Source organism: Simochromis diagramma, unplaced genomic scaffold (assembly GCF_900408965.1).
Source record: "Simochromis diagramma unplaced genomic scaffold, fSimDia1.1 OVJJ01000510.1, whole genome shotgun sequence".
NCBI classification, from domain to species: domain Eukaryota; kingdom Metazoa; phylum Chordata; class Actinopteri; order Cichliformes; family Cichlidae; genus Simochromis; species Simochromis diagramma.
The window spans coordinates 4,127,662-4,152,277 of NW_024387326.1; the positions used below are offsets into that span (position 1 = coordinate 4,127,662).

At 40.7% G+C, this 24,616-nt stretch overlaps 2 protein-coding genes across 3 annotated transcripts; both read left to right on the forward strand.

The window, feature by feature from the left end:
* Positions 1-149: 149 nt before the first annotated feature.
* Positions 150-4,599, forward strand: LOC120717707 (pentraxin-4). The gene is made up of 4 exons (XM_040005901.1): positions 150-508; positions 1,522-1,700; positions 1,923-2,926; positions 3,221-4,599. The coding sequence occupies exons 1-4, from the start codon at positions 383-385 to the stop codon at positions 3,901-3,903; spliced, it is 1,992 nt and encodes a 663-aa protein (XP_039861835.1). The 5' UTR covers positions 150-382; the 3' UTR covers positions 3,904-4,599.
* Positions 4,600-5,235: 636 nt separating this feature from the next.
* On the forward strand, positions 5,236-22,555 carry clcn7 (chloride channel 7). 2 transcript variants are annotated; one of them, XM_040006062.1, is made up of 25 exons: positions 5,236-5,484; positions 6,638-6,715; positions 8,921-8,986; positions 9,433-9,498; positions 9,652-9,784; positions 9,930-10,039; positions 10,437-10,517; positions 10,604-10,666; positions 10,795-10,878; positions 11,047-11,140; positions 13,617-13,681; positions 13,900-14,016; positions 14,111-14,165; positions 14,664-14,724; positions 16,076-16,217; positions 16,967-17,060; positions 17,141-17,313; positions 17,666-17,717; positions 17,832-17,959; positions 18,612-18,697; positions 18,814-18,946; positions 19,238-19,297; positions 19,383-19,559; positions 20,851-20,931; positions 21,071-22,555. In XM_040006062.1, exons 1-25 carry the CDS (start codon positions 5,371-5,373, stop codon positions 21,155-21,157), a joined length of 2,400 nt encoding a protein of 799 aa, XP_039861996.1. In that variant the 5' UTR covers positions 5,236-5,370; the 3' UTR covers positions 21,158-22,555. The 2 variants fall into 2 exon arrangements, with proteins under 2 accessions (XP_039861996.1, XP_039861997.1); XM_040006063.1 differs by lacking the exon at positions 6,638-6,715.
* The last annotated feature ends 2,061 nt before the right edge of the window (positions 22,556-24,616 follow it).

The window sequence follows — 24,616 nt, forward strand, 5'->3', positions numbered from 1 at the left end:
TCATGAAAGCTTTTAATAAATCTAAACTTCATATCCAAAGCTGAATGACCATTTCCAGCACTTTAAATAAAAATAAATGTGCTTTTATAATAACACACTTAATAAATATTGTGTATCCGATTATTGCGGGCACTTCATTTCTCTTTTGTGTTTATTAATTTGTATTTGACAGTGAAAGAGGGAGAAAGACAGAAGCAGAGCACCTGCTGAAGCCATCTGCATTTCCTCCCAGCTCCCCAGTGATTTTGTGGAAAGTGTTGTTTTCACATAGTGTGTTTCAAGACCAACCCTTTTCAGCTATGTCGTTCTCTTCTCCTTCAACTACACATTCCCAGACAAAGACCGACAGCTTGCATCTATCCTTGCTCCACTGCCCAGCACCATGCGCAGCTTCGTGGTGGGCATCTGGATGCAGGTCCTGGTTTACACGCTTCTGCTGCAGCTTCAGACTGTAAAGGTGCAGGGATTTGATCCAGTTTCCCAGAAACTCCAACGACTTAATGAGCAGGTCAGTCTCTTATTACCTATATTGCAAATAATATACAGTAGTAGTTATTGCAGTATCATAAACTCACATTTTTACTTGCCTTTGCATGCATGCGGCTTATTTTAAATGACTTTTTATGTGCTAGTTATATCCTATGCTAACTCAAATCCATCCCTGTTCACTAGTCACAAAAGCTGTGGTACTACCATTTCAATATGGCCAAAAATGTTCTTGTTTTCAAAGAATCAGGGCTGTTCTGAAGGTAAAGGAGCTGGGCCCATGGGGAGGTCTCCACACAATCTGAAAATCATCATAATTTTCAGCTGATCCAAAAAAGTTTGGTTTGAAATATAGGACTATAGCCATATGACCAAAAATAAATCAAAATCAAAATAACACCTCACTTGTGAAATGTTTTTCCATGTTAGTTTTGGCATTTCTTTCATTGCAGCATCAAAAAGCATCATCGCGGAATTTGACATTTTTGTACAGGAATGACTCAGCATCACAGCAACAGTCACCTCAAGGTGCTTTACTGTATAGTGCAAGGTAAAGACCCTAAAATAACACAGATAAAATAACACAGATGACCACTTATGTGCAAGAACTTGGCAACAGCGGGAAGGAAAAACTCACCTTTAAGAAAGAAACAGAACCAGGCTCAGGACCGAGCAGCAATCTGCTGCGAGTAGTTGGGGGTGAATGTTGTTGAATAAATGCACGAGAGGGTTAAAAAAGAAACACAAACATTTGCTTTTTATTAGTTTGTTTACTTTTTATGTGACACTATCAGATTAAAGTTGAATATCTGTTTCGCAATACTGTTTCTCTTCTGCTGTCATACATGTTATTAGTCATGCTGTAAAAGCACTGAAATCATGGAAAATCTCTTGCAGCACCCGATGATCAGTTGTCACGACCATGTGACACGTGTTTTTCAGTATTTACTGGAGATTTTCAGTATTTTCCTGACCTTGAGGTCAGTGAGCAAACATCTGCAGGAAGACTCATGAAAACGTTTTTTTCCCTGATAGTTCCAACAGTTCCAGGCTTTGACTCGAGCCCGTTTGAACATGCTGGCCCTGAACCAGAACAGGAGTTCCTTGCAGGCGCTAAAGCGGCGTGTTCAAGGGCTGAACGACCATTACCACCATGTATCACAGGACCTGGAACACCTAAAGCAAAGCACAACACAGGAGATAGAGGATCTCAGGTCAGAGCAACCAGGGGTAAATGTTCTGTTCCCGGAGACTGGAAGGGCTGCACTGAGAAGTAATATTAGTTTTGAACTGTAATTTCTCAGGTCATTCAGCTATTTACATGCCATACATGATAAAATGTAGCAGTTCATCCTTAGTCTGATACTAAAAGCTGGATTTGAGAAGCAAGAACACAAGAATACCTAATCAAATATTTTCTCACACTGTCACCACAGGGAGACAAACAGGAAGCTTGAGAAGAAGAATAAGCGGCTGATGGGTCGCCTGACTTCAATGGAAAGAAAGTTAAGGGAGAACTGCCACCAGACTGAAAAAATGACAGCCGATCCTGATCAGGACTTCTTCGACCTCACTCTAGAGCTCCGAAGTCAAGAGGAGAGACTGGCTGCTCTTCAAATCCAGCGTGATGAGTTGCTGATTGGACTAAAAGGGTTGCTGGAATCCCTGAAAAACCAGGCAACACGTTTGGTCCAACTCGAGGGCCGGCTCAGTGAAGTCCTAGACGGGAATGGAAGGCAGAAGATGGGAGAGCCTGTTAGCTCCAACATCACACCTCAGGAATACAATGAACCATGCAGAAGAGGTCAGACAAATAGAGGAGGAAAGCGTAGAAGGATTCTGGAAGGACATATCCAACCCAGAGTGCAAGAAAGCAGCCAAATCCAGACGGACACTGATCATGAAACTAAGCCAGACCAACTCCATGCAGCAAGGCAGCCTAAACATTCAAAAGCTCAGATGCCAGAGTCTTATCTACAAATACAAGTCCAAAAGGAAAATCCTAAAACACATCCAGACCCTTCCCAGCCCCAGGCCCAGATCCAAACTTGGGCACAGACACAGCCCTATCCTTCCCAGCATCAGCATCAGCATCAGCTAACTCTCCCCAGCATCAACACCACCCACCAGGCTCTGTCTCAATTGCAGGGCCAGACTGATCCCCAAGTACAGCAACCATCCCATTCACATCCTGAGGAAACCCCACATTTACAAGACCCCAAACAGCATTCTAGGATGCTGCCCCGTGTTCCAAACCATTATACACCAGAAGACATACAGAACAGGACCAGTCCGGAGGCTCTTCGGCCTTATAAGCCAAGTGTTAGTGGATGGGATGAAGGAGAGGAGGACAAAAGGCACACGATGATTCATAACTTTCTGCAAATTCCTCTCAAGCACAAGATCCCAGCACAGCCAATTCCTAAGAGGGATGCAACCAGTAAGTAAAGTATCTGAAAAAAGATACTGAAAAAGTCAAAGAAAGAAACATTTCAAAATTGTATCATGTTATCATCGAGTGAAAAGCATCACATTTACTGTTTATAGATTTGCGTAAACCCTCTTTTATCTTTCATGTACTGCCTCTCATGCAACTGTTTTTGCTGTTTAGCTCAGTTTGATGTTGCATTCATACAACGTTTTAGCTTTTCCATGCACTGTTCAGTTTGTTCATGTGTATGTGTTGGCACCATGTTTAGATGAATTCGAACGCGTCTTCTTTCTCTGTCTGCAGTTTGTAACGTGGACTCCATGGTGTTGTTCCCCTCGGCCTCAGCAGAAAACTATGTCACCTTCTCCCTGAGTCTACCAGCTCTTCTTGAACTCTCTCTGTGCCTGTGGCTTCGTGTGGAGACACCACATATTGGCACGCTGCTCTCCTATGCCACCGATGACAGTGACAATCAGTTAGTTCTTTACGGACATAGGTCCTCGTCTTCGTCTACACCCTTTTCTGTTTCTTCTCCATCCTCACCTTCTTCCTCACCCTCTCTGGACTTTGTCATTAGAGACCCCGTGTATCGTCGTCTCCAGGTGTCACCGCTTCTGGACGCTCACTGGCATCATGTCTGTGTCCTTTGGTCCTCTATCCACGGTCGATTCTGGCACTACAATGACCACCTCCTCGCCTCCTCAGGCTCTGACTTCAGGAAGGGCTGGGAGGTTCCCGGAGGTGGATCTGTGGTGCTGGGACAGGAGCAGGACTCTGTTGGTGGAGGGTTTGATCCTGCAGAGGGTTTTGCTGGGCAAATGGCTGGGTTCAGGTTATGGAACCGGGTGCTTAGCCCATCAGAGGTAGAAGGAGTAGTGGCAGGAAGAGGTGTGCCCAGAGGAGTGGTGCTTGGCATGGAGGATATAAAGGAGGTGCATGGGGCGGTGCATCATGTGGCCTGTGATTGTTTAGAGTACTGTGGCTGATGATCTAATCAAGGAAAAAAGCAGTGATCATTTAAGCAATTCCTTTTCTTTTTTTGTGCAAAGGTTATGTTTGTGAATGTAAACACTACCGTGCTATCAGTTTCTACTTTAACTACAGCACTTATAGAAGTATTATTATTCGTGGACTCTGTAGCAGGGTCAAGCCTGAGACCAGGACAGCTGGAGAACGCCAGAATCCACTCTATGTGATAATAATCATAGCTACACAAATATAAAGGATGCTTTGATAAAGATTTCAAAGTATTCTTACTGAAACAAACTATAATATAATTATAATGTTAAAACTACTTTCAAAACTAGCGTTGTAATAGCGAGTGTCGCAAACTAACTAAGAGACTGTAACTAAGAAATTAGCTCAGTTTATATGCCTACTCACGCCTCCTGCCTTTGCTGTGTTACTCTAAAATTAAAATCTGTACACAGTATGATACATGCTACACATATAATTATTACTTATTACTATTTACCTTGTTTCTTGCCTATTTTTCTAATAGCCAATGTATCAAGCAAACTGAACTTTAGCAGCTTATGTGAATATCAATAATGTTCTTATGAATAAAAACTCTCCACTCTCCATGACTCTCCATGAATCCAGTGCTTTCCCTCTGCAAGTGCAAGTCACATTTTTATAGCTAAATCAAATGAAACAATGAAGCTTATGGTATTTCACAAACTGATACCCGTTTCATTAGCAATTCTTTTATGCCCCTATTCCTTATTAATTACTTTTTAGCTTTATGTATTTTTAAAATCTTCTTATTTATTTTCCTTTGTTTTCCATGTGGAAAAAATTTGAGTGACAGTTTTTCAGGTTCATCAAAACTATTTACATTACATGTAAGTTTGAAATAATTGTAGTGCAGAAAAAATTGATAAAAAGGAACTGATATGCTTGGAGGTATGCAGGATTTAAAAATCTCGAACTGGTTCTTGATTCAGAACAATTTTTTGCATCTTACCCCTTTACCACTGCACAGGTGTTAATAACAGGCATAACCTCTACGTTCTTTGTAGACATGTTAACTAACAAGTATCATTATTATATATATTTAAAATGAAGGGAACAAACTTTGGAGCTGCAACAAGTTAAAGGCACTCCCATTTCCTCTGAAATGGTCAAGTCTGGCTGCGTTAGAGTTCAGATGAAAATAATACAGTTTACTTGCATATACAGTCTTTAGTCACCTAATTATTGTTTATAATATAATATAATATAATATAATTTTTTGCCATAACTTTCTGGAGTCTGAAATACTGAAAAACGTCAAATCCCAGCAGCCAACGCGCCCCAGGATTGTTTTTGACCCTGCACGCGAACCTTACAAAGCGTCACGAGTTGCAGGAATGATCATGGGGAGTTGAGAGAGAATAATAGTTGTTAGGCAACGACGGCTGAAGTTAATGAAGCGAACTATTGACAGCTCGGCGAATTAGCGGGGAGCCACCATGGCTAACATCACCAAGAAAGTGTCGTGGTCCAGCCGGGGCGACGACTCCGCTTTGACCGGGGAGGGGACACCGTTACTCAACGGCACTGAGATACCGAAACCTTCCAGACAGGTTAGCATGGTGGCTAATTTACCTTAACAGCTATTACCTCCGCTGCTTCCCAAAGAAGATGCTGTGTCATGTTTTATTAGCTATCCTAGGCTTTTGTTGACTCATGTTTATAAATACTGCATGGGCTATGAATGCTTTTAATCATTTTAATGCACGGCCGCGCACACAGTTTTTACTGAGGTGTTGTTGATGTCTGGTGACTGTTACTCATATAGCAGCAACATGACTTGACCCAGAGTGCATTTGAGCATAAAGTCAAATGAATTGAGGATGGAAGTGTGCAAGAATTCACGAAGACGGCGAGTACACATCAAAACAAGAGAAAACCACCAAACATGCAGAGTGTGTTTTGGTTTGCAATTCTGGATGGTAAATGCAACCACAAGTTTTGTTTGTGACTGGGTTTAGAGGGCGAAAGTAATAGAATTAGGCCTATTCAAATTAAGTACATGATGCTCATAATTTGTTTCAGTCCTCCTGGAAAATAATCAGATTATTGCTAGTCATTCGCTGTTACTTCCATTATTTCCTAACCTGTTTGGCGCTGGAAAACATCCTGGGACAAATTGGATTACCTGGGCTACAGGTAAACTGTAATGTGACTGCTTTGGGAAGTGTGATTATCCCAGCACGATCCAGTTACAAGACCTGCAGACGTCTGCCTGTCAGAGTAATATTGAAATATTCTGGAAAATCCAACTTCCTTTTTTTACTGTTACCTGTTTCTGCCTGTGTGGCATTAGCCAACATGAAAGTAGAGTCTCACGTTAATCCCCTTCCAAATATGCGCATCCAAAAATGGATGTTTTCTCATTTGCATCAGAAAATGTACAGGTATGGAAAAGAACATGCTTTTTGTGTGCATTTTCTGTTGTAGATTTTTTTGTTTGTTTTGAAGTCAAATATTTCTTCAATAAAGGGAGCAATATAGAGCTTCTTACTCTTAAAAATCTTACCCGACATGTATAATTTCATATGAGTCCAACATCAAAAGATGTCCAAAAATAGACTTTAGTCTCCAAGTAGAGGGGAGAAGACTCTTGTGTTAGTTTCTTAAATGGATACCAGCAGTTAACAATGTAACATATCACCCTGAAAAGTGCTACACATGGCCATACTCATATATTTATGTTGCTGTCTGTGATGTCTTTAGCTGTCCGGATCAGGCAGTGTATTTCGGATAGGCAGATTCAGCACGGTGGATTTGGAAGATGATATAACATCAGAAGAGGTAAAGTTTGAGCTCCCAACATCTCTGCTCTCTCTTTGTCTTTTTCTCTTCTATTTCCCTTTATTAGCAGTTCTTGTTTTAGCCGCTTAGACCACGATAATCTTTCCCAGCATTCCCCAGCAAATCACTGCAGTTGTGACTAATGCGATTCAGCCACATGCTCATATTTGTTTACTGTGCCAATGCCTTGACTGAGATAAAGTTGAAGGTTGAGACTGAGCTGCTTCCCTCTGAATGATTTGGGAAAACAGAAATTAGTCGCTCACCAGCCAGAATAGTCCAGTGATGCTTGACTCACTAGGGGCACGTGATTGGAAACTGTCTGCTGGTTTCCACTGTGAGGCACTGCAAATGGCAAATTGATCAAGTCCATGCATTTGAATATATGTTCATTACATTCATTCATTACATTTTACTTAACTACTTCTTTGCAGGCTTAGGATACTTAAACCAGGACAAGAAATCCTCATACATACACTCTGACACACAGGACCACATACTGATACTTGAGGCTCTGTTAGCACGACAGGATGTCCCATCTGTTCTGCTTCTTCACACAAACCATCTGATTCAGTTATGTTTTCATTGGCTGGCTGGCTGGAATATGATTTCAGGCTTGTGATTTGCTTGAGTATGATAAACAAAATGTTATTTCCAGCTTGTTTGTGGCTCTGTGAAAGTAATTTCTTTACTTAGTTGCATGCTGCACAGATGGATGGCAAGCTAAAGCGTAATTTATGGTGCTGCAAATGTGTCCGTCTGCCTACGTGTTTATATTTGGACAGGGAGAGGGGTTTTCACACATTGCAGATGAGCTCTTGTGTAGCCTCACAAGATCCTGTCGTCTCGCTGCGGGAAGCAGATGATGTATGCGTTTGCTGAGTTTGCTTAGCTAACAAGTGGGCTGGAATAGGGAAGGGAGTGACAGTGGAGGTCACTGAATATCCAAAAAAAACCCATCTGTGTAGGTTCTCAGTCATCCAGGTTAGAGCATGGCGATATGACCAAAAATATTTATCTCGATATAGATTTGAAAATTTGCGATAACGATATAACTGACGATATAATTGACACTAGACAAGATACTTTACAACTCCACAACTTTATTCGTACAAAAAAAAAAAAAAAATCAAGGTATTTTCAATTAAACGAGCAGCTGTTTTTTATGTGCATTAAAGTTATATAAAAATTTAACAGTGCAAATGCAAATTCCTTGCTGAAAGTTTAACCAAAAGGTATTTCCAGTGGAAATTGGCCGACATATCCTCAGCATAACCGTGTATAATAGCCACAAAACTTAAAAAGAGGTTATACACACACAATACTGTAATACTATGCTGAAGCACAATACGTATCACTCTGCAAGGCTCTTGCCTACGATAGCCGTAATGCTCCGACAATCCATCAAGCGGTGCGGGTTTGTAGCTTAGCAAAGTCGTACTAAAACATTTGACAGATTTTTGAGCGCCATAAGGCACACGGGATTATAAGGTACACTGTTGATTTTCAGAAAAATCGAAGGATTGATTTTAAGTGTGCCGTATTTTCCAAAAAACACGGTAATAACAAAGGTCCGCTAGCACGCTCTACCAAAAATAGTGCTTTGTTGTGTATCTGACGGACGAAAGCTAAACCAGTTCATCACCACTGAAGTTGCAGCATTTTTATAAACCAATTCTGGTTCATCCGTTTCATTCAACAATCCGCTTTCGCCCTTCTCATTCTCTGTCGCCGGCACGCTTTTTCCGCCATGTGCGTATGAAAACAAAGGCACTGCCATTGCGCGTTTTACAATTCATCAGCAATTCATCCACCAGGAATTTACTGTCATCTGTGATTCCTTGTATTGATGCTAAGATTATGATTGATGCTACAATTATTATTGTAGCTTCATTTCTAGAGAAGTACATGTGTGGTTATGGCGTAGGTTACACTGTAGTGTTTCAGAGGGGTTTGTGGTTACAGCTATGATGTAGACTTTCTGGAGAAACTGTCTGCGATTGAGTTGTTAAGAAAACTTTTGATTATTAAACCTGTCCCCTAATTTTCTTCTGAGTAAGAAAAAATTCATCTGATGCTTGTGATTCATTGTTCCACTCCCTGCTGCTGTATGTAAAATGTTTTAATGGCAGTAAAATAGTTTCCAGCCACATAACTGAGGTCAGAGGTGATGTGTTAATGCTTTTTTTTCCTCGCCCCCTGCAGGACCCTATTAGGGGCCGACCGAAAGAGATCCCACACAACGAGAAGCTGCTGTCACTTAAATATGAGGTAAAACTGCTGTTAACCAATCAGAATCCTGTGTTTCTGATAAATCTTTAATAAGCTGGATTACACTTGGTTACTTTGATGTTTTTAAGCGTGTATTCACAAGAAGTGAAAATGTCCTTTTTTGCCATCTTACAGTGGTAACGCCAAGTTCTAGCAAATAAAGGAAGAAACTAAAGACTGAGCCAGCTATAAAGATGCAACTGTTTGTAATGTTCTTAAGCAGAGTGGAACTGTCAGTACTTGAGGAGATATGCTTTGTATTGTCTTTGAAATTTTGTATATACATCTAAAAAATGCACACAAAAATTGGTCAGATTTTTGGATGTCAGTTTCTTTAAATAGATTATATAATTGAACCTAACAGGAAGAGCTTTTGTGTGGGTGTTGTTTTTTTTACAGATGTATTTGATGAAATTAAATGTATTCATCTGTCTGTTTCATTGTAGAGTCTGGATTATGACAACATTGAAAACCAGCTCTTTCTTGAAGAGGAGAGAAGAATGAGTCACATGGTGAGTAGTGCAGGAATCTTTTGCAGAAATGGTAGTTTGCCTGGGCTCTGTATGAACTCCATTATTTTCTTCATTATTTTCTTTCTGTCTCGAGTCTTGTGTCTGGCTGCTTTATCCTGCATCACTTCTTGTCTTCTCATCTTGTGTTTTTAGGGTTTCCGCTGTCTGGAGATCAGTCGTTGGGTAATCTGCGGTCTGATTGGCATTCTAACGGGTCTCATCGCCTGTTTTATAGACATTATGGTGGAGAAACTGGCTGGGTACAAATATCAAGTTATTAAAGAGAGTATCCTTTAGACGTGTACAGCTTTTTAGTCCTATTTTTTAGTACCACGTTAATATGCAAGGCTTAAGGAACTTTAATTTTTCTCCAAATCACTCAAGTGATTTCAGGAAAAAAAGGACACTTCCTTGACTCTGAGCCTTCACAGACATTGAAAAGTTTACAGAGGTGGGTGGGCTGTCTATTTCTCTCATCCTCTGGGCCGTTCTCAACTGTGCCTTCGTCCTGGTGGGGGGCATCATGGTTGCGTTTTTTGAGGTAAGACAGAAAGCAAAAATATTCTTGACCTTTTCTGATTAGCCTAAATTTTGAATTGGAACCACTTCTTCCCCATTTGTGTGGTTTAATAATAACATTCCTCAAGTGCAAGAATGGGTTTTGGAGAAGTGTGACATAAAAGCTTTTGCTTTTTTTTCCCCTTTTTTGTTGCTCTATTACATATTCCTTAGCTACAAACTATTCAAATCGTGGTGGAAGTGAAGATTTTTGGTTAGTAATAGCATGTCTGTCAATGTCTGAGTCCTTCTTTGAAATACTGATAATTTAAGCTAAATGTGTTTCTGTTTTTGTGACAGTGCGGTTTATTAGCATGTGATGAGGCACTGTGTGTACCACGAGTCTTCACATGTATCTTTTCCTGTTCTTTCTCTTGTAGCCAATAGCAGCTGGAAGTGGTATTCCTCAGATAAAATGTTACCTAAATGGAGTCAAGATTCCCAGGGTGGTACGGCTCAAGGTACGGCCACGTAAAATACCAGTAACTTAGAATAATGGCTACACTAGATCCACATTTACATCTTTATGTCCCGTTGTTCTTCGTAGACGCTGGTGGTGAAAGTGTTTGGCGTTATATGTTCAGTAGCTGGCGGTCTTGCTGTTGGAAAGGTAAACTATATCAAAATCCTTCATCTTTTTGTAAACATACACTCAAACTGTGTTCTGAACACATTTGAAACACATTTTTAAAAAAAAAAGCTTTTAAAGCTGTCCTCTTGTTTGCCCATGATCCTCAGGAAGGTCCCATGATTCACTCTGGTGCTGTTGTAGCTGCGGGAGTCTCACAGGGCAGAAGCACCTCCTTAAAACGGGACTTCAAGGTAAGCGTGTGTTGAGATCCTGAACACTAACATGCTTGTGGGTCACAGTATATATTTAGTGTGTCACATCGATTGACATTGTGACAAACTCCATATATCATAATATACCAAGTTTGTGTGTGTTTGACAATAGGAGTGGTTAATAATATGAAATATGTGTTTGTGTAGATGTTTGAATACTTCCGGAGAGACACAGAAAAGAGGGACTTTGTTTCTGCTGGAGCTGCTGCTGGAGTTTCTGCTGCTTTTGGGGCACCAGTTGGTAAAAACACATAATCTGCTTTTGCTGTGTGTGAAGTTTAGCTGCTTTAAGCTCTACAACAGTATGATTATATATGCCCACACTAAAAGCAAACAAAAAATAATGATTTGCATAATAAGATCTTTAGAAGTCTTAAATTTGATGCACTGGGATCTACAGAAACCCTCTGACGTACTCTTATTAGTCTGTTGATAACTGCCTGCTGTGATTATAAAGCTGCCTTGTGCATGTTGATCAGGTTATCGTGTGAAGAGTGCTGCTGTGATCACGCTTGCTAACTCTGGATTAGTTTAAGGGTGTTATCACACCTGTAGTTTGTTTACTCTGGTCCGAATCAGCTGAGTAAAAATTTGTAGATTAACCCTGTGGTTTGGTTTTTTTTCACACAGAAAAATCCAAGTGAACCGAAATGTGTCACTGGAAACCACATGAGACTGTTCAGTCCACTCATTTGCCAGATGTGTTAATAAAATAATAATAGGGTTAATAAAAGTTAAATACAAGAAGAAGGTGCTGTGTGAGAAAACCAGTAATTTATGTTTACTTAACAGCTAGCCGTTAACCCGTACAGACGTTTGCACATCTATAGCACCTTCTTGTGTTGAGAATACAAAGCACACAGGGCAACGGGACATTTTTAAGCTCAAACTTTAACATACAGTGGGGCAAAAAAGTATTTAGTCAGCCACCGATTGTGCAAGTTCCCCCACCTAAAATGATGACAGAGGTCAGTAATTTGCACCAGAGGTACACTTCAACTGTGAGAGACAGAATGTGAAAAAACCCCCCCATGAATCCACATGGTAGGATTTGTAAAGAATTTATTCGTAAATCAGGGTGGAAAATAAGTATTTGGTCAATAACAAAAATACAACTCAATACTTTGTAACATAACCTTTGTTGGCAATAACAGAGGTCAAACGTTTACTATAGGTCTTTACCAGGTTTGCACACACAGTAGCTGGTATTTTGGCCCATTCCTCCATGCAGATCTTCTCGAGAGCAGTGATGTTTTGGGGCTGTCGCCGAGCAACACGGACTTTCAACTCCCGCCACAGATTTTCTATGGGGTTGAGGTCTGGAGACTGGCTAGGCCACTCCAGGACTTTCAAATGCTTCTTACGGACTCCTTTGTTGCCCGGGCGGTGTGTTTTGGATCATTGTCATGTTGGAAGACCCAGCCTCGTTTCATCTTCAAAGTTCTCACTGATGGAAGGAGGTTTTGGCTCAAAATCTCATGATACATGGCCCCATTCATTCTGTCCTTAACACGGATCAGTCGTCCTGTCCCCTTGGCAGAAAAACAGCCCCATAGCATGATGTTTCCACCCCCATGCTTCACAGTAGGTATGGTGTTCTTGGGATGCAACTCAGTATTCTTCTTCCTCCAAACACGACGAGTTGAGTTTATACCAAAAAGTTCTACTTTGGTTTCATCTGACCACATGACATTCTCCCAATCCTCTGCTGTATCATCCATGTGCTCTCTGGCAAACTTCAGACGGGCCTGGACATGTACTGGCTTCAGCAGCGGAACACGTCTGGCACTGCGGGATTTGATTCCCTGCCGTTGTAGTGTGTTACTGATGGTGACCTTTGTTACTTTGGTCCCAGCTCTCTGCAGGTCATTCACCAGGTTCCCCCCGTGTGGTTCTGGGATCTTTGCTCACCGTTCTCATGATCATTTTGACCCCACGGGATGAGATCTTGCGTGGAGCCCCAGATCGAGGGAGATTATCAGTGGTCTTGTATGTCTTCCATTTTCTGATGATTGCTCCCACAGTTGATTTTTTTCACACCAAGCTGCTTGCCTATTGTAGATTCACTCTTCCCAGTCTGGTGCAGGTCTACAATACTTTTCCTGGTGTCCTTCGAAAGCTCTTTGGTCTTGGCCATGGCGGAGTTTGGAGTCTGACTGTTTGAGGCTGTGGACAGGTGTCTTTTATACAGATGATGAGTTCAAACAGGTGCCATTCATACAGGTAACGAGTGGGGGACAGAAAAGCTTCTTACAGAAGACGTTACAGGTCTGTGGGAGCCAGAGATTTTCCTTGTTTGAGGTGACCAAATACTTATTTTCCACCCTGATGTACGAATAAATTCTTTACAAATCCTACCATGTGGATTCATGGATTTTTTTTTCACATTCTGTCTCTCACAGTTGAAGTGTACCTCTGGTGCAAATTACTGACCTCTGTCATCATTTTAAGTGGGGGAACTTGCACAATCGGTGGCTGACTAAATACTTTTTTGCCCCACTGTACACCTGGTAGTTGGCTTGGATCATGTTCACACCATAAACAAACAGACACTACCTCCTCCGAAGGGTCTCTGTGTGGTTGTTTTGGTCTGCACACAAGTGTGTTTTGTCACTTCTCCAAGTCACTTTTTCAGTCTAAAGGAAAAAACAAACAAAATGAATATATAAAAATGTAATGCTATTCTGGTTTCTAAACTCTCTTTCTGTGGTCGACAGGCGGAGTTTTGTTCTCTCTAGAGGAGGGAGCTTCTTTCTGGAACCAGATGCTCACATGGAGGATAGTAAGTCATGAAATGAGCATTAACCCCTATTAGTGAGCACAATATGTTGAATCAACAGCATTTCATCCAGAAGTCTAATAAATTGAACTGAATATCTTTACTGTCATTGTCGCTTAAACAACAAAATTAAAAAGTTGTCTAAAAGATTGATTAAAACACAAGTGGATAAGTTTTAGTATTTCCTACATCTCCTAAATGCTTGCCCTCCTCCTCTGCAGTTCTTTGCCTCCATGATCTCCACCTTCACACTGAACTTCTTCCTCAGTATCTATCATGGCAAACCAGGAGACCTTTCCAATCCAGGTCTCATTAACTTTGGACGCTTTGAAAGTGATGTAAGAGACTTACATTAAACACAAACAGTGTGCTTTTTGAGGTTAATTAATTTTTGTGGTCAATGTAAAAGCTCTGACTTTTGTCTCTTTTCAGAGTGTGGCCTATTACTACTACGAGATTCCTTTGTTCATGTGTATGGGAGCTTTAGGTAAAGTTTTTTTTGTTTTTTTTTTAATTTCTACAAATACGCACAATTCTTCATGTGGTCCATTTTGGTATACACTATCAGCTACAACCTAAAACCAATGATGCCTAGAGGTGGCATTTCCTGCCACTAATCCTCCCTAGAATCACAGTGACCCCCAACACATAACATGAGCTGCTCAGGAATAGTTCACTGCATAATCAGAGACCCCAAACACTGAATAGGAATGAGAATCATCGTCTAATTCTTTGCCAGTTCCGCATCAACTCATCAGTCACACACATTTGCATCCAACCTTGCCAATTTCTTTGATCAATATTTTTCTTTTCTTCTTATTTTCCTGAGAGTTGCATATTGCAAATCGATCATCAGTCCTGCACCCAGTGGGTGTCACTTCTAAATGTTTCTCAGACTGATGACAATACCACTGTTCTATTTAACTTACACTATCGCTCCTGTTTATTCATTTCAATAATTTGTTTCCGTTCCTGTCCTGTGCAGGTGGGTTGTTGGGAGCGCTCTTTAATTCACTCAACTACTGGCTGACTATCTTCAGGATCAGGTAAAGTTTAGATAGGACTCAAGCAAATGCAAACCAAACTGTCATTAACTCAGAAAGGAAATATTTCAGCAAAGGTTGTGAATAAAGAAGAGCATGTGTGTGCATTGTGCCAACAAAAACATCACATGGAGAGCTTGAAAATGTTGTTGGTTGACACAGACAGGGTGGGGTGCGAGGTGAGGTTTTTTAAGAGAAGACTTAAAATGGATTCTCGGAAGTTTGTGATTGACATGTGTAAAAATAGCCTCAGTATAAGAACAGGTACGATCACCGGGAGGCTGACTAATGTGGGAGACGACTCGTACTGAGAAGTGTTCCTGGCTTCCTGCTCTGGAGCTGGCTGATATAAATGTACTCAGATCTTAATATAATACACACAATATATATGTGTGTGTGTGTGTGTATTTATCGGTCTTCCAACTACTCTTACTTGATCAGTTGAGGAATCAAATTTGGCACAATGGCTATAAATTAGTCACTAATAGTTTGCTAATGCTTATTCATTCTCAATCATAATCAAAACATTAAATCCAACTGTCATGACACCAGATTGTTAATAAGTGAGTGTCAGTTTATTTACAATATTAATTGACAGGAAATGGGAAACAGGTGGTCTGAGGATTTGATTTCATATCTGCAATTTTTATACTCTTTCCACGGTGGAAAGTCTGTACTAAGAGAAAGGGAGAGAGGAGGCATGCCCGATTTGGTCACGTCAGTCACACGGCTCTGTCTGTAAGCACCGAAACCCGACCTACCTGCTGTTCCTTCTGTAGTAACCAGTAAGACGAGAGATGACTTGTGGTGAGGAGCTAAAACTGCTTAATGGCTTGTTTCGAGGCTGTGAGTGCACTGAGGTGCTGCACAGGCCCAGTATAAGATTAATGAGGAAAATTTTGATATGCAACTCTTAACCCTCCAAATAAGCCTAAATGGATCCTTTTAAAAAACAAACAAAAAAAGAAAGACTTAATTGAAGCAGTCTGAAAACAAAACAAAGTTTATCTTTAATATTTCTTTAAAGATAAACTTGAAAATAAAATATTTGCCTGGCTGGACGGTCTTGTTTCTAAAAATAACTCCTCTGGTCTGAGTCTAAGGAAGTCTGTATTTCTGTCACATTTCTGAGCAGTAATTACACTCGACATTTCCAGTCACATGGCCTGAAGAGACACAAAGTCAAAGAAGTTTTGTTTCCCTCTCACCTGTTTTTATTGGACTAAGAGCTGCTTTTTTTTTTTTTTTTTGGAAAGTCCAAACTGAGAGATCAGCAATGTGTCAGCATTTTAGCGCAGAGCAGATTAGGGCGTTGTACATGAAAATGTCTAAATTTAATGTGTCTGTGTGTTAGGTATGTGCATCGCCCATGTTTGCAAGTGATAGAGGCCTTGTTGGTGGCTGCTGTGACCGCAGCAGTGTCATTCACCATGATTTATTTTTCCAACGACTGTCAGCCTCTGGGGCCCGAGCACAATGAGGAGTACCCACTGCAGGTACACCCACATTTGTTTCCACTTGACTGAAAACACTCTCTCGCTGCTTTTTTCGATTTAGATGATGATGCATAATAACGGTAAATATGGGTCACAGTGTTACAGCAGAGCCGGGCAGGATTAGTTTTAAGATGGACGGGGAGATGGTGAAATGTGTGACAAAGCAAATTCAGACCAGCACGTGCAGATTTGTAGAGGACCCTGCTCATAATGATCCTTGGCACTTCCTACTTTTTAACCTCACAGTAAAGTTTCATTTCAATAAAATTTACCAGCATGGCGTAAAAACGGTACTTTAAAGGGATCTAAGGGGATGCAGGATGTTTCTCTCATAGAGTGCAACATTTTAAGAATTTATGTATTACCATGAAAATTGGTTGAGACATTCAGATGTCTCTTTTATATTCAATCATTCCCATGTTTGCTGCTAATTAGAAAACAGAATGTCCGGGAACAGTTTTGGTTCAGTGCACTGTGACTGAGACTAGCTGTAGATGATAAGCTCAGATGATGGAAGCAATACCAGATTTAAATGTTATAATAGTTTATGCTTTTATAGATTTTTTTTTTTTTTTCACTTCTGATTGGGTAGCAAAATTGTGACATCATGTTTGTATTTAGGCACTGTGGACAACCGATTCCTAATAAAATCAGACGTGATAAGCAGTTTTTCTGTTTCTGTCTTAAGCCCTTCATTTTGTGGCTCTTGAGTATTTTGTGCCATGCATCATTTTTCTGTCTCTGTTTAGTTGTTTTGTGCAGATGGCGAGTATAATTCCATGGCTACAGCATTTTTTAACACTCCTGAGAGAAGCGTTCGTAGTCTCTTCCACAATCAGCCGGGTAAGATGGTGCACTATTGTAGTGACTTTGTTTAAACCATTACACTCTCGCTAATTACTTTCTTTGTTTGTGTTTTAAAGGAAGTTACAACCCTCTGACGCTGGGTTTGTTTACTCTGACCTATTTCTTCCTGGCGTGTTGGACATACGGCCTGGCAGTGTCTGCTGGTGTCTTCATCCCGTCTCTTCTAATAGGAGCAGCTTGGGGGAGGCTGTGTGGGATACTGCTTGCCTCTTTCACTCCCACTAGCCCGGTTGGTGCTCCTCACAGTGACATTTGTTTTAGTTCCCATTTTGAAAACTAGCTACATTTAATGGAGCTGACCCAACAAGTTAACATGACCGGTATCATGGACAGTATTAGCAAAGCAGTGGAAGAAAATAGTCTTTATTTTAAAAAAATGAGAACTTTTAGTTACTTCACAAACCTTCCTTCTAAACTTGCTAGCATTATTGTGTTATTAAAAATATGGGATAGGGAAATAGGTGTTATCTGAAAAGTGTTAAATGCATATTTTTATTAATTAATTTGTCTAGATTACTGTTACATTAAGCTAATATGCCAATTAACATGTGTTAAAGACTTTGCTCCATGTATTTTCATAGATTTGGGCTGATCCTGGTAAATATGCTTTGATTGGAGCTGCAGCACAGTTAGGTGAGTAACTGTCACTTAAAAAATAAATAAATAAATAAATTGTAATTTTATGTATATTGTTGTAAATATTTAAATTTGTTCTACAATGTGCTGCATACTTCCTCCTCTCTGCAGGTGGCATTGTAAGAATGACTCTCAGTTTGACTGTCATCATGGTGGAGGCAACTGGAAACGTCACGTACGGCCTTCCCATAATGCTCGTTCTCATGATTGCCAAAATAGTGGGAGACTACTTTGAGGAGGTGAGTGAAGTCACAGACACAACCTACTCCTCACTCCACACTGCTGAAGTTAGTCCAGTGTAGGGTGATCAGATCCCAGCATAATAAATGCTACTGTATTTTATCTGAACGCAAGTGCTTAGTAAATGCATTTAGCGTAAATTTCAATTTCATTTAATACATTAGTCTTTTGTAAACCTATATTTTCCTTTTCTGTTGAGAGGAGATAAAAAATAAAGTTTATTTTGTTTGTCTGACAGCAGACACTTTGTCCTAACCTGCTGGAATAATTGGAGATTTATCTGAACGTCACGACCACGCCTCAGACACTTACCTTCTGGTTCCATACCTATACATTGGCTTCCTGCACTGTAGGCTTTTTGTTCTCATTTTCGTGCCCAACCCTCCCCCCGCTTTTCTCAGTTCTTACACGACTCATTTGTACCCGGGGGTTTGGTCGGCCTGGAAGTCCTCACTGAGGCCTTCCACAAAACCTCAGTCTCAGGCTTAGAGAGTAGAGTCCAACCACTGTAACCTTTCAAGAAACCTTGCGGATTGAATTGAGGATGTTGTCCTTGCTGGTGAAATTGCAGTTGGATCTACTGTGTACAGTTTATGATAGGAAAGTAAGGCACAGACAGCATCTCTAACCACTCATATTTTCCTGCTTTAGGGTTTATACGACATTCACATCAAGCTGCAGAGTGTTCCCTTCCTGCACTGGGAGGCTCCTGCCACCTCCCACTGGCTGACTGCCAGGTAAGATGGATGGATGAACTTGTGTTTGTTTTTCTCACTGTTTCTTTTATTTTATAATTAGTACTTGCACTCTTGTTGTTTACCTTCTTATCACCATTGTCCTCCTCGCTGTCCAGAGAGGTGATGAGTTCTCCAGTCACCTGCTTCAACAGGATAGAGAAGGTGGGAACAATCGTGGACGTCCTTAGCAACACATCAACAAATCACAATGGCTTCCCTGTTGTCGTGCAGGTTTTGGATAGTGATGAGGTAACTGTTTGAATGTTTTTTTTTTTCTGTTGAAAGTTTGTGTTTGAGGTGTTAAAGGGTTGCTCGCTGCTAAGTAGTTGGTTTTGTTTCTTAACAAAAGGTCGTGTTAAGGTGTTTGTAGTCAAATCCGTGGAAAGCGTTGTTTTTGTGTCTCTTTGTGTCAATTTTTGGCACCACTTTAGCAAAGTACATAAGCTACTTTAAGAGCAGATTGGAGTTGACGCAGGAGAAAAATGTGAGACATGTTGCCCTGCAGTGTAAGAGATTATTAACACCTTCCTCTTCACTCAGCCAGCAAAACTCTGCGGTCTCATCCTGCGCTCTCAGCTGATTGTTCTTCTCAAACACAAGGTAACAGCTGATCTGAGATCTGATATGAGAGCCTGTAAAACCTGATTGCAGTTAGGCCAGTTTGCACCATCTTCATTCCTGCCAGGTGTTTGTGGAGTTGGCCCGGTCCCGGCTGTCTCAGAGGAAGCTCCAGCTGAAAGACTTCAGGGATGCCTACCCCCGCTTTCCCCCAATCCAAAGCATCCACGTCTCCCAGGACGAGAGAGAATGCATGATGGACCTCACTGAGTTTATGAATCCAACACCTTACACTGTACCACAGGTAACAGATGCAGTAACTGCAGTTGTGCAAGCACCAACAAATTTGATTAGACTTGTAAGTTGAGACTGCTGCTGCAAAATGTTAAATTTGTGGGTTTACAGTTTTCTTTTCATTCTTTCATTAAAATGCTTTTCAGGATTGTTTTTGATGTTTTGTTTGAATGAAGTCAAACTAGGGCTGCTCGATTATGGCAAAAATGATAATCACGATTATTTTCACTGAATTGAGATCTCGATTATTTGACGATATTTATTTAACAATAACAATGTATTGAATAATGGCTTTAAAGATAGTCAAAACAAATAATATAAAATAGTGTGCAAATACTGATAACAGTGCAGATGTTTGCAATATAAAAAATAAATGAAAAATGTAAACATCTATGTTTAGTGAACTTCAAAATACTGCATAATATTTATGCATACAAATAACCAAACATCAAGGCAAGCTGTGTAGCCACACAATGCACAATTGTATCAAACTGACATTGAGGTATGTCAACTAAAGTTGCTGCTTGAACAAAAATAAAATGAAACACTGAAAGTACAATACAACTTTATTTGTATAGCACATTTAAAAGACCAGTGGTACACCAAAGTGCTTTACAATAAAAACAGGAAAATTAAGACAATAAATAAAAGACTATTAACAAAGTACCACATATGTCATTAGGTTAAGGGCGCTAATTATACAACAATAAAAGGGAATATAAGAACAAAGTTACTAAGAACAGATATAGCTAAAAGATAAAGTACATAAATAAGAAATTGAACCGAATTTAAAATAGGGACACTAACTTACTAAAAGTAGTAACTTTTATAAGAAATAAATAAAAACTAGTAGGCCCAAGTCCCATACAATCTCAAAACGGCTCAACAAAACATGGTTCCTGCAACCTCTCAAAGGTTTTTAGCCAAAAACGCCAGCCTATTGACATGATCAGGCTTCAGGGATGCACGCAGGCACTTGACAACATTTCCACCAGTGCTGAAGACTATTTCTGATGAGGCACTTGTGGCTGGGATGCAAAAATATCCTCTCCTCTCCAAATAACTTCTGCTTAGCTTTCCGAGCTTCCCTCGGGTCCTCTTAATTGTTGCAACGCGTGTTCGAAACGAGAGGTGCGCTCGATTTGCCACACGGAGCAGCGCGAGAGTAAAGCACGAGGGAGGTGCTAATAATCGGCTCAGTCATTTTTAATGATCGTTGAAAGCCCAGATCGTAATTTAGATTAAAATTCGATTAATTGAGCAGCCCTGAGTCAAACTTTAACAAAGTGTTCTGTCTGCAGGATACATCACTCCCCCGTGTGTTTAAGCTGTTCAGAGCCCTGGGACTGAGACACCTGGTGGTGGCAGATGATGTGAACAGGGTAAGACGGTGTGTTTATGTTTCAGTGTAAAGGATTTTTGTTTGGTTGTATTTCCCCACATACTTCACATTTATTTTGCTATGATGATTGTCCTGATTAGTTTTATTATTTTTTTTCTTTGGTTTGTCACCTCCTGAAGGTGATTGGACTGGTGACAAGGAAGGACTTGGCCAGATATCATCTGGGCAAACATGGGCTGGAGGAGCTGCAGCTTGCCCAGACATAGTGTGCCCACATACACACGCCCATAGACTGACCACATGTTGCCTCAGAAGCTGTTGACCATCCGTTTGGCAGCCCAGAAGGACGCCTTCAAGGGCCAAAGATCTCTCTTTTGAATAATTCTAAAAAACATCCACCCCTCTGTTAACGCTGAATGAAGGCATTTTCTTCTAAAGGATTCAAATTAATAGTTTTTCCAGGATAATTCCAGGAACTGTATTTTATTTAATAATTCACCAGATTTTTGCGCTGAGGCAACAAATGATGCTTGACTTTCTTGTCTTTTATTCTTAATCGTTTTGGTTGTTTAGTTGTTTTTCACACACTTTTACAGAGTTTTACATACACACAACACACACACACACACACACGTCTGTGGCCCCAAATAAAGTTGGACTGGATCAGTTAGAATGAAAATCAATTTGCTTATATTCTAAACAAATCTGTTTAATTTTTGTTAACTTGGAAAATATTTTGCGTTGTTAGCCACAGCATTTAAACCAGTGACTGATGAAGTGAATCACTCATCTCAGCAGCGTTGTGCTGGGAAACACTGTTGCAGACTGAGCATGCTCCCTCATTGTAACAGACTACATGGAAAAAATACTCATGAGCAGCATGATAAATAACCCGAGGTGTTGACCCAGCCTCCAAACTTCCAAGTTTTTAATCCAGTCAAGGATCCATGGAACCCATCGGATCACCCCTGAGAACCCACTCCCCAACCATCAGCTCCCAAAGGATTTTCCTAGTGCATTTCTACTGTTGTTAGTCCCATTCTGCCTCCTTACTTTCATAAACTGTTAAATGTTAGTTCCTTCATGAGGTGGTGTAGCTGGATGCTGTGGAAATGCAGGTGTACAGGATGGTAACTTGCTTCAGATTGTGTGAGACGGGTCTTTTATATTCCTGCTGCTGCGCTACAGGATACTTTGAAGTGTTTTGCTTAGAAAATCTGATTGTGAGTTGTCGTGTTCAAGAGCTGGTTTAAAGCACAGCTACCGACCACTGAAGGTTTGCAATGATATCTGTGTTTGTGTAGTTTTGCACTGAAAGACTGCTGTTATTTATTGTACTACTTAGATTGGTACTCAAAGGTACTTTTTCCACCTCTGAAGGTTTGCACTTTGACCTGCTACTGAAGACTTCCCACGAGTGTCCCTATTGGAGCTCTGTATGAATGTAAACAATAGTGTGCCACATATCTTCTTTGCTACCCTGACAACACATTTTTCTTATTGATTGTGATAGTGTCTGTTTGTATTTCTAACACTTCAGTCAGCAGTGTTGTCGATTTCTTTGGGCTTTTATTGTTTTTACCCTTCCAGATGTAAACATGCAAATGTTGCTCTATTTTATGGATAAACCTTTTTGTGAATGAATAAAGTTTTAACTATTATCATACAACTCTTTTGTACATTTAAGAATGAGTCCAGGCACTTTTCTTTTCGAGCTCAATAGACCGGTGGTTTTCAACTACTGTGCCATAGTACACCAGTGTGCCATCGCAAATTATTTCACTTCAATTAATTGGCCCAAAAGATACAATTTAATAATTACTGCCAATAATCATTGTTGGGCATCTGTGCTTTCACTGCAGTGACTTGTAGTAATTACCACCCACCTGACATGAACGAGTAATTACTAGTCCTTAGTTTAGTTCTGTATTATATAAGATGTCCGTCCCAGTCTAAGAGGATCAAATTTCTACGAATGTTTGTCACAGGATCCCAGACACACAACGGCAGCACATAAACTCTCTGTCCCAAAAATGGACATCAGGGAAGAGCTGGATCGTATTTGGGAAAGAATGAAGTCAGAAAGGGTGCCTTGCACTCTTGAAGATGTGTTTGTTAATATTTTGGGGGAAACATCCAACCCTCCCACTCCCTTTTCCCCACCTCCTCCTGCTTTCCCTGCTGGACCAGCTGCCCTGCCTCACCCAGCAGCAGGCAGAGTAGAGGATCTGTTACCTACACCCTCCTGGGATCCGCTCCTCTTCTGTCTGAGCACCAACGTTCATGTATAGTTGCTCCAATCACCATGCAGCCATCTCACATGTACAGCTAGCCAAGGACAGGTGAGACACTCAGACAGTTGTCGTTAGATTTTTATTGATAAAGGTGCTTGAACCTGTTGGATGCTTCAGGCTAATGAAAGAAAAACAGTTGAGTTTGCATGTTTCTGTGCTGTTTATCATTATTAGTCTTTGAAATGCTGGACTAAGTGTCAGTATTATGGATTTTTGTCCTTCTCCATCTCTCCACACAATCTACTGTATCAGTTGCCTGTAAACAACATCCCATCGGCAACAACAGCAGCTGTTCTTCCAGCTCCTCCACCCCACAGCTGCGCTCCAAAGTAAGTTTCTCTGCTGCGTTTTCTCACTGATCTGCAGGTATCTGTCATTTATCTGCAGGTGTGTGTGTGAATTATTAAAATCAGCCTCCTTTAATGGTGTCGCCTTACATTCAGTTTCACAGCGTTACTCATGTTTTTAAAGTACTTTCCTCACAGTTATACACGGTGGTAACACATGCTCTCACTCTGGGTTTTATTCCTGTTGAAGCAGCAAGCATCAAACCAAACAGGGTACAGACCAGGCTTACATTAAGAAGCCCCCAAATGCCTTCATGCTGTACCTTAAAGAGCAGAGGCCAAAGGTCAAAGCAGAGCTAAATATCAGTGACAGTGCAGCTGTGAATGCAGCTGTGGGAGAGAGAGTAAGTGTGTAACTCTGAATATATTTATGCAAATGTTAATGTGCATGTGTACCAGCTGTCCTGTAGTCATGTGTAGTAGCAGTGTGGCTGTGTATACGAGCTGACAGTGTGTTCTTGTGATCTTCTATCCACAGTGGAAGTCGCTCTCAAAGGAGGAGCAGAAAATAGATTTTTCTGAATCAGTGTGAAGCCGTCTCCTTGCCCACTCAGCCTCAGTGTCATTCCTCTCACCAGGTAACCTCTGCACCGGTCTTCAAGAAAATCAGACCAACCCTTCTTCTCATGAATTCATCTGAATTATTGGCCTCCTCTGCTGCACCCAATGCACTCCAGACAGAGGCCACCCTCTTCAGGAACATTGAAGAAGATTCTCTATCAATGCTTGAACGTCTTGATCTCCTCCCGGTTACTCCACAATCTCAGCAGCCCTTCTCTTGTCATTCAGATCTCGCTTATGGGGAGTCAGTTAAATTTAGATTTAACTGGCCTTTCTTTAGCACTGCACTTTATAAACTTATGTTACTGAACTGTGTTATCATTTCTGTAAATAAATTTTAAAAAACAACAACAAAAGAGGCTTCTTTCAGTTTGTACAGCAGGATGGGAGGGTATAGAAGAACTTGTTCATTACTGATCCTTTGAAGTGGCCCCGCAAAACAGGGTTTTTTTTTACATTTTCAAACATATACCACACATCTGTCTGTGTCCACTAGGTGTAAGGGAAAAACTAGACATAAACT